The sequence below is a fragment of the Rhizophagus irregularis genome, chromosome 17 (genome assembly GCF_026210795.1).
Source record: "Rhizophagus irregularis chromosome 17, complete sequence".
NCBI classification, from domain to species: domain Eukaryota; kingdom Fungi; phylum Glomeromycota; class Glomeromycetes; order Glomerales; family Glomeraceae; genus Rhizophagus; species Rhizophagus irregularis.
The window spans coordinates 2,875,359-2,891,260 of NC_089445.1; the positions used below are offsets into that span (position 1 = coordinate 2,875,359).

Here is a 15,902-nt window from a genome sequence, read left to right on the forward strand (position 1 = left end):
TTTATCATAGTATAGTAATGATGGACAATAAACAACATAATTTTTCTCCTCATCCTTCTCTCCTTATTAAATTTGGTCAAATTAATGTTAATGGTTTATGTTCTCCAGTTAGACAACAACATTTACTTAATTTCTTTCTCCACTCTTCCTTTAGTGTTTTATCTTTAAATGATACCCGCCTTTTCTTTTCAAATGCTAAGTTTATCTTCAAAAATGAACATTCCCAGCATCATTTTAGGTCCTATTGGATCTGTTCGACTTCTTTTCGTCCCCATGATGGTGTTGGTATATTGCTTTGTAATCCTCTTCATAAACATGTTCAAACAATTGATTCTTGGAATGGTCGTCTTCTTAAATTGGATCTATTTTTTCATCAAACAAAAATTTCTATTATTTCTTTATATTACCCTCCTTCTGGTTCTACTCATCAGTCCATTTGTAATGATCTTATTGCCAAACTTCTTTCTTGGCTTGATCATGCCCGTGCTAATAACTATTTTGTAGTTATCCTTGGCAACTTCAATGTTGATGAAATCGCTCACTCCAACTATTCACCCAGTCATTTTAAACTCCTTCGTTTACTTTCTTCTCGATTTTTTACCGATCATCAAGCTTATTCTTCTATTGAGGGTCCTGATCCTACTTTTTATTACGCCAATGGATCTTCTAGACTGGATTATATCTGGTCTTCACCTGGCTTTCCTACTCCTGGTTTTTTTTCACAAGTGGTTGCTTGCCCCAATCTCCTTGATCGCCCTTTTACTGATCACAAAGTTCTTACAACTGTTTTTGATTTTAGCTCTTGCCTGGCTATTTTGGCCAAGTCTCGTCTTAAACAAAAAAAGAAATGCGCACTATCTTCTCTTATACCTCCACTTCAGTTGAACAATGGAATAATTTCACCGCTGAAGTGGATGATTCTCTTAGAGTGTATTTAAATAGACAATATAACTCTCGCCTTGAATTTTCTTCTCTTTCTCTTGATCGTATGTGGCATGCCTTGAAAGCTGCTATACTCAGTGCTGCAATTGAAATATTACCCTTTCATAAGTAAAGTTTTCAACATGCACTGACATTCGTATTCTTCTGAATTAACTAAACTTATTGCTATCAACAAATTTTTAGATCGATTTTTATATCGCCTTACTACTCGTCTTTCTAATCGGCCTACTCAAATTTCACAAATGACTACTGCTTTACCTTCTCATCTAGAGAATCTTGCATCTTTACTTCCTGATTATTCAGTCCCTACTTATTCTACAACTCCTGTGTCTGAATTTAAATCATTTTTACGATCACAAAAGAATTTAATTTCTGCCTTTCTATCCACTAAATTCGCCCAACATCTTACGGACTCTGTGGAATACTACACCGCATTACGTGACAAACATTTCTCGAACTCGCTTGGCACTTTTATAGACTCTGCCTTATCAGTTGAAAACTGTTCGATTGTTTTTGACCGCGTCTTAGTTGTCCTGGACTCTACTCCTACTCTATTAACGGATCCTTCAGATATCAAGCAAGCCGCTATTACTCACTTCCAATCAATTGTATCTCCTCCGTTGGTCTGATATTCTTCTATCGCTTCATTTTCTGCTCGATGGCAACAAGCTTACACCCCCTTTCTGGCGTATCTGCTTCATTATATGATCCTGTTTTGGCACCTATTTCCCTACAAGAGTAGTCTGATGTAATCTCCTCTATGCCAAACAACAAAGCTTCTGGCCCTTCAAAAATTTCTTATGAAATGTTAAAACATTTGTCCGGTGAAGCCTTGGATTTCTTTCTTTTACTTGCCAATACCCGCCTCTCTCGCGGTGATATTCCTGCTGATTGGCGTGAAGCCGTAGTTTATCCTATTCCTAAACTCCATGATTTTAATGCTCAACTCAAGAACACTTGACCTATTACTCTTCTGGAAATGATTCAGAAATGTGTAGTTAAAGTCATCACTAATCGTCTTTCCAACATCCTTGCTGATAGTAAAATTCTTCAAGGAGGTAACTTTGCAGGTCTACCTGGTGGTTTTACTGATATCCCTATCAAAATGCTGGATGCGATTATCCATCAACATAAACATGACTCTACTAATGATCAGGAACTATAGATCGTTTCTCAAGATATTTCTAAAGCCTTTGACTCCATGGATTTGAATATGCTTAAATTAGCTTTAGCTAAACTACATATTTCTATACTTTTAATGTAATTTATTTTAAATCTTTTTATATGACGTAATAATAAAATTATTACTTGTTATGGCGATACTGCTGCTTATCGAGTACGTATTAGTATCGATCAAGGAGAAGTTATTTCCCCTTTACTTTGGGTTATTTACCTGGACCCCCTACTTACTGTTTTGAATCAAGAAGCACGAGATCCTTTCATTTTAAAATCTTCAGCTCTTTTAGATTATTCTCCACTTGAATTTGAACAACATTCTTTACCAACCTCACATTTGACCTTTATGGATGACTCTACACTTGTTGCTTATTTGAAGTCTGGAATTGAAGATCGCCTTTCCATTACTGCTGAATTTTATATTTTAAATAATGTTCAAGCCAATTCGGCTAAATATGTTCTACTTTCTTCTTCCTCCCCTTTATCGAACATTACCTTTGATCTTTTACCCTTTTCCTTGGTTTCAGTAACTTCTCTTTCTCTTTCTTCTTTAGCTTTGAATACTTCATTCCATTTTTTTAGGTGTTTGGTTTTCTTTATCAGCTTCTTCCCAATTTATACTTAAACAAGCGCGCTCTATGGTTCAAGATATGGCTGCACTTCTTGGTCCAAAAAAGTTATTGGTGCAATATGTGGCCTATTTCTATAATGCTGTTCTTCTTCTGAGATTGGAATTTTATCTGCAAACTACTCTTTTTTCAGAAAATACGATTCATTCAATTATTAAACCCATGTTTTCAGTTTTACAGAAAAAAGCTGAACTCGCTACTACTACTCCGTTGGCTTTGTTATTTCTCAAACTTCCCTTTTCGATTCAAAATGCCTTTTATCGGTTCCTCTCCTCCCATATTGCATCTTGGCAAAAGATATTCATACATCCTGATTTCAGGAATTTTGCCTTTTATGCTATTTCTTATCTTCAAGGATATTTGGGCGCTGAAAGCTGCCCGACTGTTATTAGCTTGAAACTATGGTCACAAGTTGTTTCTCTTCGAACACATACTTTGTTTAATTCAATTTTATTTTCTTCGCGTTTGAATATTACGTGGTCCCTTCCTTTTCAACCTCCGAGGTGGGATCTACAAACAGCTCTGCCGCTCCGATCCATCTTACCACATTCAATTTTTCAGACTGCTTGGAAACTCTGGAAAAATTTGAATATTTTTGTGCTTGCCCAGTTGGCCTCCCCTTGTGGACGTTATCTTATGAATTGGTCTGATCTTCATTACCTTGGTATCGTTGGTCATAAAGGACGGATTTCTATTTGGTTTAATTTTATTAAAAATAATTTCCTTTCGTCCTTTTCTTCTTCTTTATTTTTGCCTTTGTATTTTATTAATTCTTCTTTTACTTTAGCTTCACCTTGTTTATTAGATCATACTGTTAAAGATTATCATTTTTATCCTCAATGGACTATTAATTTTAATTCTGCTCCTCAAACTTTATCTGTTGGCCGTGTCTGTATCACCTATAAGAAACAAAACTCTGCTATCATGCCTCATTTGCTTCCTGTATCTACTTCGGCCGATGAATGATTCTACAATCCTTGCCCTGGTTGTTTTCTTAACATACCTGCTCTGTCCAAGAAATCTGCAATTAAACAGCGCTGTAATAGCGAAAGATGTTTTTTCAATGTCTGTTTATCTGAAACGGTAGGATATCCTACCAGAAATGCTAAAGTATTTGCGGCTTATCTTCCTATAACTTTATCTACTTCATGGAGTTACGCTACTTCTTTAGCTCTTGTACATTTGACAAACTTGTTTTCGCCTGATTCTTTCGCCCTTTCCTCTCCTTCCACAACAAGGATTGAAGATGATGTTTTACCTCTTTCTGTGCATACCTTGTATACCGACGAGTTATTCTTTTCTGCTAAGGACTCTTCTCCTCCTTCTATGACTTCTGCTTGGCTCGCTCTTGATGATGATGATTGTGCCTTCCTTTATGCTTTCCTTCAGCCTTGCGTTCTGAAATCTATGCCGTTATATTAGGATTAAATGCTCTTTCCCATAGTTCTTCAATCACAATTTATACTAACTGTAGTCAGTTAATCTCGCTATGAGCACGCTTCGTTAATGCTCCCTTTTTACCGACGTTGCTTTGTGAACCCAATCATCTTTTTTGGCTTTCTATTCGACAACTTATCATGGATCGTAACCTTAATGTCGATTTGATTAAAGTCCCTGCTCATGGTGATAACATCTATAATATACAAGCGGATTCTTTGGCTAAAAATGCTCATTAGTCTTTACAACCTACCTTCTCACCTTTAGTGTTTTGTCATGCTCCATGTCTATTGACTTTTAATTCTTTACCTATTGACATGAATATTCGTTATTTTTTACGTTCTATAGTGGATGCTCGTGCTCTTTTGTCATTTTGCTCTATGGTGCGATTTACTGCACTTGGCTCCCCTGCACTTTTTGACTGGGCTGGTATACATTTTTCCTTTCGCAGATTAAAGGTTTCGCTTCACATAAAAATGGTCGTCCTGAATTTTGGATCTTCTGTATCAAACTTCTCTTGGATATGTTGCCTACTTTGACTACTTTACAACAACGCAAGTCTCACTTGTATTCTCCTGAAGATTTGAACCATCTTTGGACTTGCCCTTATATCCTACCTGATCTTAATCCATGTTTAACTCATCGTTCTGAAGTTATTAAATTTAGAGATTCCTGCTTATCTTCGTTCTTATCCTTGAAATTCTTGGATACTTCTTTCCAAACTGGATTCTCTACTTTAGATTGTTGGGATTATGATACCCCTTCTCCGTCCTGTTTTTGGCTCACTAGAGGACTGTTACCCGCGCATTTAACGACATTTCTGAAGCAGTATTTTCCTCTCTCTGTTATATACAAAACCATTTCTCCTCTTCTTAATGACTTTCAAGTCGAACTATATGGTGAAATTTGATTATATCGGAATGTTCTTTTCCATGCTTGGGAAGAGTCACAGGGTATCTCGACTGCTTCCAAATTACGTGGCCCATCTTCGAATCCTTCATCTATTACTACTTCTTCACAAATTCACAACTCTTTTTTGGCGACAGTTTCTCAGGATTCCTGGATTTCTTGGATATCCTCTTCTATAATTTGGGGTGGATCTTGGATCTCGCACTTGGATTTTCTGCGCCGCTTAACAGTTCAACCTCTTAGGATTTCTTTCTGGTAACGGACTGGATTTTTGGATGTTGGATAGTTGACTTACACTGGCCTTCGGGTAAAGTTGGGGTATGCGATTCTGTAATAGTTTAGTTTTTCTTTACTTTAATATTATTTTAGTTTAGATTTCTTTACTTGTATGAGTCGTGAAGCTACTCTTTTTATTTTTTATTAGTTTATTTTCTTATTTCTGTAATATTGTTTGAATATATTTTTGAAGTTTAAATATAAATAAAAGATAAAGTCATAAGACTGTTTGCAAAAAAAAGAAAAGGATAAAACTACCACCATTCGATTCATCTCAGTGAGACAATTCTAATAAGCTATGATACATCTTTTTACGATTATTAGATGTCAAGTTATTTAATATATTCTTTATATAACTGTGATTATAAACGGTTCTTTTTAATATAAGATTTTTGAGGATAGGTGTGATAGTGACTATAGATAGATTGTGACTATATAGGATAGATTTTAATAATAAAGTGTTTTGAATATTCAACTGGTATTACTATATAGTAGAATGTGACTATAACGGGAGTGACTATAGAGGGAGTTAACTGTATATCCTTATTGCTCAACAATTCCTTTATAACGTCAAAAATCAGACGATAATGAAGATAATACATTTTTTGTTTATATGTCATGATAGGCGCTTTTTTAAAAGAAATATGTGGTACAACAATTTGATCTAACAATTGATGACCTTTTTTTACCAATGTAAGTAAAATTACATTATTGTGGCAAATCTTTTTTGAAAATTTAAGTATATTGTTATCACATGCATCAGACAAATTCCATTTAGTAAGCAACTCCATAAAATTTCCAAACTCATCGCTTGGAAATTCTGGTATATTTGTTACTCTAATATCAAAAGATTCGAAGGTTGGGATTGGTTTAATGTTAATTAGTGAATATTCGATTTTAATGTCTCTTGATTTGTTAATCACTTCCTATATATGGATGTTCATAAATAAATTTACTTTTTTTTTTTTTTAAAAAAAACTTTATTATAGATGCGATCATGTCTTATTATAATCACGCTTACTTACATATATAAACTTACAAATATAAGATAAACAAATACATATAAGAATTAAGCATTATGAAACAAGACTACTTTTCATAAAGAACAAGTCAACCTGTCATCTAAATGATCACATCATTGTTAAAAAACCATGATGCGACCTCAAATTCAAAGGTGACTGTCATGATCTACCTAAAAATTTGCCCAATAACCATCACGATGGAATGCCAAATCATTCCACTTATTCCAATTACTTTCTAACATATTACAGTCAACATCTTTAACACCTACTTCAGTGCGTTTACTATTTGACTTAGCTTTTTTATCTTTACCGCTAATACCACACCGCTTTTCTTCCTTTATTTGTAACTTGTTTTTTGGTTCCCAAATAAGCACTTTGAATTCTAATAAAACTCTCCCAGTTATTTGCTTTAGCACCTTATATAACAATTTTTCTTCAGTTATTTTAAAGCACCTTAAAAATTCTATTAACTGACAACTGACTTGATTTTTCATTAAAAATGTAAAATCATATAAGCATCCAATTTCCCACATATCAAGCCCATTAATTTTACTTTTTAATTCTTGTGTATCTATATCATCTCTTGAATACTCCTGTATAATTTTAACTAAAAAAATTTTTAATCGCTACACATTATAAATAACGTGCATGTATGATTCTTTCTTTATTAAAAAGCTGTATATACATACTATCGAATACAGAATGATGAAATGACACAAAAAATTTTCTAATTAATTCGTTAAAACTACTAAAAGAAGTCTATATATTTTTCTTTCAAATAAAATTTGCCATATGTAAATATTATCAAATATGGAATGGTGTGAAACTAAAAAAATAAATTCAATAGACAATCTGTCTATATATTTTTCTTTCTAACCAAATAGCCTTATATAAATATTATCAGATAAGAAATGATTTAAAATCCTAAAATAATTATTCATTTTTTCCCTTTTGATAATTTGTTTCTTCATAATTAGCCATCTTACAAAAGAAAATAGAATAACAAAACAAGAATAACTAATTATTATTAATACCTTCTTAAAACCACGAACTGCTCTTTATCTTACGAGCTCTTATTTCACACTGACCAATTATATAATCATAAGTGACTTTATAAGCAAGTCTTTTATTTCTAACTCCATTACAATACATTGTTAGAGTTTTAAGATCTCTGACACTATTTAACCCCTATGAAATTCAGGCCTTGTAATCAGTACTTCTTTACCTAGTATTTCTTGCCAGGGAACCATATTATCCTGTTCTCTAATTTCTAACTTTTGGAAATTTGTGGTAATATTGTCGACCATAGTATTCTTACCAGCACTGATCGACTGTTCTGCCACATTACTATCTTCGCATGCAAAAGCAGCTTCTTTTTTCTTTCTTAATTCAAGAAAATATTTACTGTTGAAGGAATGGTTAATAAAAATATCCTCTTTTAACATGTTGTATTCTGATTTACTTGTAACTTGGTCTACCAGAAACTCCAATTCCTTGTCTGATATATAGTGTTTCTTGAGAATATCACATCTTCGTTTCAATCGATGTTTGGAAACTACTGACTTTGACTCAAATCCATTATTAGTCAATTTCCATTTATTCTTGTTATTTTTGAGACTATTTTTAAACCTCTTTTTATACTTCTCTTATTTTTTCATCGTTTTAAATTGTTTGTTAATACCCAAATTCGAGTATGTAACTAAATAGTTACCTGTGCCACTATCCATTGAAACCTTTTTTGTATAAGTAACGTCTATGCGTTTACTTATAATTTGTTTACTTTGGCAATAATTTTTAAACGTATTTTGTGTGGAAGGCGTAGGTGTTACTATCACCTTTGAACGACAATTTTGACATACTTTTCTATTGTTTAACATTACATAAGCACAAACATTACTACAAAATGAACATGAAATATAGAATCCTAAATACCATGTTCGTTTCCCATAACTAAATTTAATATAAGTTGTAGTCTGTCTATTCTTTTCTTGTTTCTTTAATTTATTTTCTATCGCTACAAGTTTATCCAATAATAATTGAAGTATTCTACAAAAATACTTATTTCTAGCATTTAAATCAATAGACAACCCACAAAATACACTTGTTAAGTATTTTGAAATCCTGTATTTAGTATTCATAATAGCCCTATCTGAACTAGTCTTAAACGGCTTATCATATTTCTTTACTATATGTTTATTATTAGTGATAATCATTAATGTATCTTTTTCTTTCTGTAACGAATCCATATGCAAAGGATGTAGGACTTTTCTTTTCGGGTGGAGTAGATCATATCTATCTGCACTTGTGTACTGTTTCACTTTTTCTGGACGGAAAAAAGTATAGCCGACAAAAATTTCTTTATTTGGCATTCTGTATCTGATTGGTGCACTGTATTTACGCCTTCTTGTAAAGAAAACTTTGCAAGAAAACTACAAATTTTTTGCGGCAAAGGACTAGTAAGCCCTTATAAACCTTTACGAACTGAAAAGAATGATAATAAAAAGTATGTTGTTTAAAATAAGGAACACTTTTGTCTTAATACAGTGCTAATTTTCTAGTAAATTAACGAGAAAAAATCGTATTATTTCTTATGTGAAAAATGGATGAACAGTACAGGGAAGAGTTTTTTCATAAATAAATTTAGATATTTTATATAATATATATATTAATAATATACAATAAAATCATTGCTTTATGCATTTTTAATATCAATATACATGTTTTTATACATTGTATACACGTTTTTAAACTATCGTTATTTTACTGTATGTTGTTTTACATTTAAATTGATATTGTTTTACGCATTTTTCAACATTTTTAGGTGGCGTTGATTGACAAAGGGTTCATTTCCCTATGTTTTTTGGCGTTGAGCAACACATGGCATTTTTCAACACTTTATACGCCTGTTTAAAACTTGCTGATGTTATATGCAAAATCTTGTCAAAGTAGTATTAATCAATAAATTATTGGCCTGCTCTATTTTACCCGATGAGATCCCCTATTCCCTCTGTCATCAATTTACAGAGTTGTCACATCGAACGGGCATTCTCATGGTCGAATGAACGAATAATCGAATGAACGATCAAATAAACGAACAAGCAAATAATCAACAGCATAATTAACAACAACATAATCAACGAACAACATGCAACAACATATAACAACATTCTTGGTTCATAACATAAATAGCGTTAGTAATATAAAACATTAAGCGATATAAAATAAAAATTAACTTCTCTAAATTTTCCCCAAATTATATCCACTTTTTACCTTTAATTTCAAACTTCGATAGCTCTCGCTACGAATTATTACTTTTCAAAAGTGCATATTTAATTCATCTTAAAATTTTCATTTTATTCAATTAAAATTAATTAAGCAAACATTAATTAAAGTTTAGGGCGGACCTATTACCTTTAATTAATATTAAACTTCACTAACAAATAATTAAATGAAACTTATATTTTTATTGAGTTCTGTGGATGAGAACTATGGAATTACTTTGAATTCCACTCTCTATTTATACAAATTTTATGCTACTTTCTATTCTATTTATATACTATCTTTTATGTTCTTTTTACATATTATCTTTGAACTATCTTTCTAATATGCTATCTATATTTTAAATACGCTATCTTTTAATATGCTATCTTTTTATATATGTTCTTTTTAATATTCCATCTTTATACTATCTTTTTATATTATCTTTTATATTATTTTATATTCTTTAATCTTTCTGACATTATTTTATATGTTCTTTTAATTCGCTTTATGTGTTTTGCTTATAATCTATCTTTTGTGCCTTATAATTATTCTTTCTAATTGTTCTTATTGTTAAAGATTGCTAAGCTGCAATTGATCGACTCTAATTATTCTATTGGTTCTTTATCAATCATTCGATAAATATTACATCATGTAGATCATTACTCTTCCTAAATGTTTATCCTTTTCGGCTAATTATTTATCCATCTACGTCAATTCATAATTAATTTGTTCGTTCTTAATATTTGGCAATTACATTTGGTGGTTGAATTTTATCATCTTTTCATGCTTGATATTCGACCGTTTACACTGAAAAATCAATATCCAGGTGATTTTTTTGAAACTGCACCTCTTTTGTTTGCATTATTTTATCCACTTTGTCTGAGAAATCTGTAGTTCCTGTTTGCATCCTCGGCTAGTATCCATACTGTATATATATAAACTATTAATTAATTGCCATTTCTTTTTTTAATCATACTATGTATGTTCTTTTTGAAAATGCTAAAAAGCCTCAATAAAAATATGGTTCTTACCATGTTATGATGATTTGAAATTGGATGACGATTTTCATGTCTTAAAAGTGCCTCAATAATAGGATCTTCAGAGTTGATCAATAGCAGAAAGCGAATTGCACTTTTGGGTTGATAAACGTTTTCACATTTCATTTGTTATTGATGGGAGAAGTTGTTTAAGTAGACTCAAATACTTCTCGTAAAAAAAGAGATTTCTGCATATAAGTCAATGATCTCTTCAATATCTGCCATTTAATAACAAATTTACTACATTTAATCTGTGTAATATTCTTGTTTTTAAGCAATGTATAAAATTTGCAACATTTCCATTATGGTTTATACTGTAAGTTTATTTTTAAGCTGGAGACTGATTATATGAATTAATTAGTGTCAATCAAAAAAAATTAATCACATCCTCGCTGTATATATAAAGCCTGATTAGGCAAAATTTTATTTGTAATTTTTCATTAATATTATTTTGATTTCCAATAGGTACAAAATAATAAATGTTAACAATTCAAAAATATGCCTTAGAAGATTTTAATCACACTACATATTTTCATTTTGAATTACACATTTTACAATTAATGCAAAGAAAAAAGCTATTTATTAATGACTTCAAAAAAAAATACAGTAAAAGAAAAGCTTTATTCATTTCTGCCTATTGGATGAAACCCTAAAGAACAGAAACCTCATTTAATCGTTGGTTAACTCTAAGTATTTAAACATTAAATATTAATAATTACCTAATCCTATCATATTATATCTTTTATTAAAAAATATTTTGTGTATTTATTACAAATTCACTAAGAACTTGTGATGTAATTTGGGTAGGATTTAAAAGTGTTTGCCAAGTGACTTGATTTGTATTCACATTAAAAGTATATATTCTTACTTCAGGTGGATTTGCAAATCAATCAATCAACCATCCCTCCTAATAAAATATTAATTAATAGAAATCTATAAGGAAATAGATTTCCTAGTTTGTCTACATACTTCAACACCACTATTAATCCACCGCAACATTTTATTATGTACATACTGAGGTGAATCACTCTGTGAACATAACTTTATAACAAAATTTGGTGCAACTGGCAGGTATTCTTCATTCTGCTGAGCATTTGTTAAAGTATTCCATCTGCAATAATAAAGCAAAATTAAAAAAAATGATGCAAGTTATCTCTATATTTGGAGACATTCAGAAACCTGGCAGTAAGAACAACAGCAAAAGTAGGGCCTAAAATATCACCATTCAGTAATGTAAAATAACCCTATAATAAAAAGATATAATTTTAGAAAACAGAAAAATTTTCAATATGATGTTTGTGTAATGTACCTGTGAAGAAATAGAGCTTCCAATTAAGTTAGAATTAACATTGCACCAGTTTCCAGCTTGTGTTATTATTCTCCTTTCTCTTTGAGCTATTTTTTTATGTACGATTAAAGCTTAAACAAAAAACTGTTAAGTAATTATTTATCAAGTGATATACCAGTACTATTTTCTATTGGCATTATGTCAAGCTGACCATCAATAAAATTCATTTGAAAGAAATGAGGGTTTATATGTGCAGTTAACTCAAATTGATCAAAATTACTTTTGGAAATGAAAAAACGTTGTAAACGGCCGAATATCAAGCATGAAAAGATGATAAAATTCAACCGCCAAATGTAATTATCAAATATTAAGAACGAACAAATTAATCATGAATTGGCGTGGATGGATAAATAATTAGCCGAAGAGGATAAACATTTAAGAAGAGTAATGATCTACATGATGTAATATTTATCAAATGATTGACAAAGAACCAATAGGATAAATAGAGTCGATCAATTGCGGCTTGGCGATCTTTAACAACAAGAATGATAAGAAAGAATAATTATAAGCCACAAAAGATAGATTATAAGCAAAACACATAAAGTGGATTAAAAGAACATATAAAATGATGTCGGAAAGATTAAAGAACACAAAATAATATAAAAGATAATATGAAAAGATAGTAAAAAGATGGAATATAAAAGATAACATATTAAAAGAACATATATAAAAAGATAACACAGCCACAAAAGATGAATTATATCTTTACGACATAATATTTGAAAGATTATTTTAAAGAAAAGATAGCACAGCCATAAAAGATGGGTTATAAATTATTTCTTTACGATGTAATATTTGAATAATAGAAAAGATAACATATAAAATAATATATAAGATAGCATATTAAAAGATAGCGTATTTAAAATATAGATAGTATATTAGAAAGATAGTTCAAAGATAATATGTAAAGAATGTAAAAGATAGTATATAGATAGAATAGAAAGTAGCATAAAAATTGTATATATAGAGAACGGAATTCAAAGTAATTCAATAGTTCTCATCCACAGAACTCAATAAAAATATAAGTTTTATTTTTTAATTATTTGTTAGTAAAGTTTAATGTTAATTAAAGGTAATGGGTTCACCCTAAACTTTAATTAATGTTCGCTTAATTAATTTTAATTAAATAAATGAAAATTTTAAGATGAATTAAATATATACTTTTGGAAGGTAATAATTCGTAGCGAGAGCTATCGAAGTTTGAAATTAAAGGTAAAAGTGGATATAATTTGGGAAAATTTAGAGAAGTAAATTTTATTTTATATCGTTCAACGTTTTATATTACTAACGCTATTCATGTTGTGAACCAAGAATGTTGTTGTATATTGTTCGTTGATTTTGTTGTTTGTTAATTATGTTGTTGATTAATTGTTCGCTCGTTTAATTGTTCGTTCGTTCGTTTATTCGTTCGTTCGACCATGGGAATGCCCGTTCGATGTGGCAACTCTGTAAATTGATGACAGAGGGAATTGGGGGATCTCAACGTAGAGACATTTTGAAAGTGCAATAATATATTATATAAAAAGAATAGAAGGTGAAAAGTGAAAACTAGATCAAAAGATAAATTAACTGCTTCAGATAATGATATACCTATATATATATATATATATAAAAAGAAATTTAGACAAGCAAAAATTTTTTTCTGTTACAGTATATATATCATATATATAAATAATATTGCACTGTTAAACCATTACAACATACAACACTTTTGTTGTAATTATGTTATTACTATATAGTATTATAATTACTACTTTTATTTTACAAAAAAGGAAATTTTTGAAAATCATTATCTGTAATATTACAACACTTTGACTTCAAAAGTAGTAATAGGTAAATATGTTTGCAACTCTTACAATCCTTACTAGGTAGTAATTATAATTGCACCAACATGAAGACTTTTGATTTGTTACAATACATATGATCCTGATACTGCACTAAATATAATCTTATGGTTCATACATGAATCCTGTATATAATAAATTGACAATTACTAGATTTGATGTGGATAAAACTAATTTAATATGCATAACAATAATCATGCTTTGCAATACTATATAAAAAAGTGCTGATCATGATGGGTGTTATCACCGTCATGATCACATAGAGCATACCTATATTTTAAGTTTATCTAGTATTACTTCTAACCTATGAAGTAACATCATATTTAATATCATCCTTACTTAAATTTGAAATAGCATTAGCTGTAAATGATTAATTCATTATATATATCATCCATTTAATGTTATCATCACTAAGACAAAAAAAAGGTCATAAACTTTTCTCGCTTTTTCAGCTTTCTTTCAGAGTGTATTTTTGAAACTTCTTTTAGAAGCTAATTCCTAATATCATCTTAAACCTTCCTCATACTCTACATGTAACTTTTGAGAATTATATAATCAAATGATACAAAAAAGAGACAAAGGAAATTTGAACATGAAAAAAATTCTAAAAAGTTATATTTTTAACGTCAATTATAATTGATTAATTAAAATATACATGCTAACTTATCAAATAACAAAAATAAAAAGGTTGTTAATGACCAAAAGCAAAATGTGTCCTATAAAAAAAGTTGTCTAAACACTGTTCAGTTTTTTGTTCAGAAAATTGATCCCGTTCTGAACATTTACTTGACATATATTGGACAATTATCATGATATTGTACGTTTTTTATGTGGTCAAAAATTCTCAATCTCTGCATCTTGTACTAAATGGTAACAAATATTGTATAATAACGTGCGAGCGTTCAGAAAATCGACCCCATTCTGAATATTTATCAGACAAACATTTTTTATAGGGGTGGGATTTAAAGCATATTTTAATTTAAATTCAGTAATAATATTATGCACAGTTTAATTATATATCAGTATAAACAGTGATTTTATGATGAGTTAAAGTGAATTATTAATGTTAACTATAATGAAAATTTCTTTAGTATTTCTTTTTGAACAGCTCTTTTGCTCATTGAATTTTTTCCAGAAATGGTGAGGTCTTTCTAATCCACCTCTATTTTCACAAATATCAGATATATTCAGAGTTATATATACTATATCTTGAAACATTTGCGTATAAAGTAGGATTTTCAAATCCCAGGTGTCAATTATGCTAATGAAAAGTCTGCATACAGCTCATAGTATTGTCACCTGAACCTATTATATATATTTCTTCTGGGCTCGATAAAATAAATTTCATATCAGCCTGGGCTTAAAATACAAAGATTGTTTCAGTTAACGTATGTTTGGGGGAATTATATGGAATTGTTCACTTCAATAATTATTGATACATGAAGTATTGGAGATGCATTATAAAATACAATTAGTAAAATTATTCCTTTTATAAATAGAAGCAGTATTGGGAATTCACAAAATTAATAATTTAATTTGATTTTCTAAAAAAAATATTAAAAAAGATAATTTCAGTTTAATTCTTTTTTAAAAAAATATTAAAATAGAAATTTAATCCTACTCTAATAAGTATACTATTCTGCTTGAATTTGATTTATTTTTTTGTGATATGAGGAGTTTTTGTTGCTTTTATGGTAAAATAATCTTTCATAGCCTTGTTATAATAATTAAGTTAAAATGTAACTATAGTTGGTGCAGAAAAAGCTAAATTATATTCTACCCTCAATATGCTTTCTGGAAGCTTATTAACCTTCAGGAAATTTTTTAAGTATAACTTGAGATTTATTACATCATATAAGTTTATGTAACCCATATTTTATTATTTATGTAAATGTAAATTTCATAATTTTACATTTTATAATAAACTAATGTAAATTATTATATAAACTTATGCTGTAAATTTATGTAAATTATACCAAAAAAATTTTTATGATGGATGGAAATAAAACTACTTCTTACTT

General features: G+C 29.9%; 3 protein-coding genes across 3 annotated transcripts; all 3 read right to left on the reverse strand.

Annotated features, from left to right (window-relative positions):
- Positions 1 to 6,561: 6,561 nt before the first annotated feature.
- OCT59_009341 (uncharacterized protein) lies at positions 6,562 to 7,543 on the reverse strand (the record flags this gene model as incomplete). The annotated part of the gene is made up of 3 exons (XM_066133479.1): positions 6,562 to 6,807; positions 6,874 to 6,998; positions 7,459 to 7,543. The coding sequence occupies 3 exons, from the start codon at positions 7,541 to 7,543 to the stop codon at positions 6,562 to 6,564; spliced, it is 456 nt and encodes a 151-aa protein (XP_065999916.1).
- Positions 7,544 to 7,572: 29 nt separating this feature from the next.
- On the reverse strand, positions 7,573 to 8,760 carry OCT59_009342 (uncharacterized protein; the record flags this gene model as incomplete). Its single annotated transcript, XM_025310761.2, has 2 exons — positions 7,573 to 8,036; positions 8,103 to 8,760. The coding sequence occupies 2 exons, from the start codon at positions 8,758 to 8,760 to the stop codon at positions 7,573 to 7,575; spliced, it is 1,122 nt and encodes a 373-aa protein (XP_025179141.2).
- Positions 8,761 to 11,575: 2,815 nt separating this feature from the next.
- Positions 11,576 to 12,204, reverse strand: OCT59_009343 (uncharacterized protein; the record flags this gene model as incomplete). The annotated part of the gene is made up of 5 exons (XM_025330354.2): positions 11,576 to 11,596; positions 11,659 to 11,800; positions 11,869 to 11,933; positions 11,999 to 12,084; positions 12,153 to 12,204. The coding sequence occupies 5 exons, from the start codon at positions 12,202 to 12,204 to the stop codon at positions 11,576 to 11,578; spliced, it is 366 nt and encodes a 121-aa protein (XP_025179140.1).
- Between the last annotated feature and the right edge of the window lie 3,698 nt (positions 12,205 to 15,902).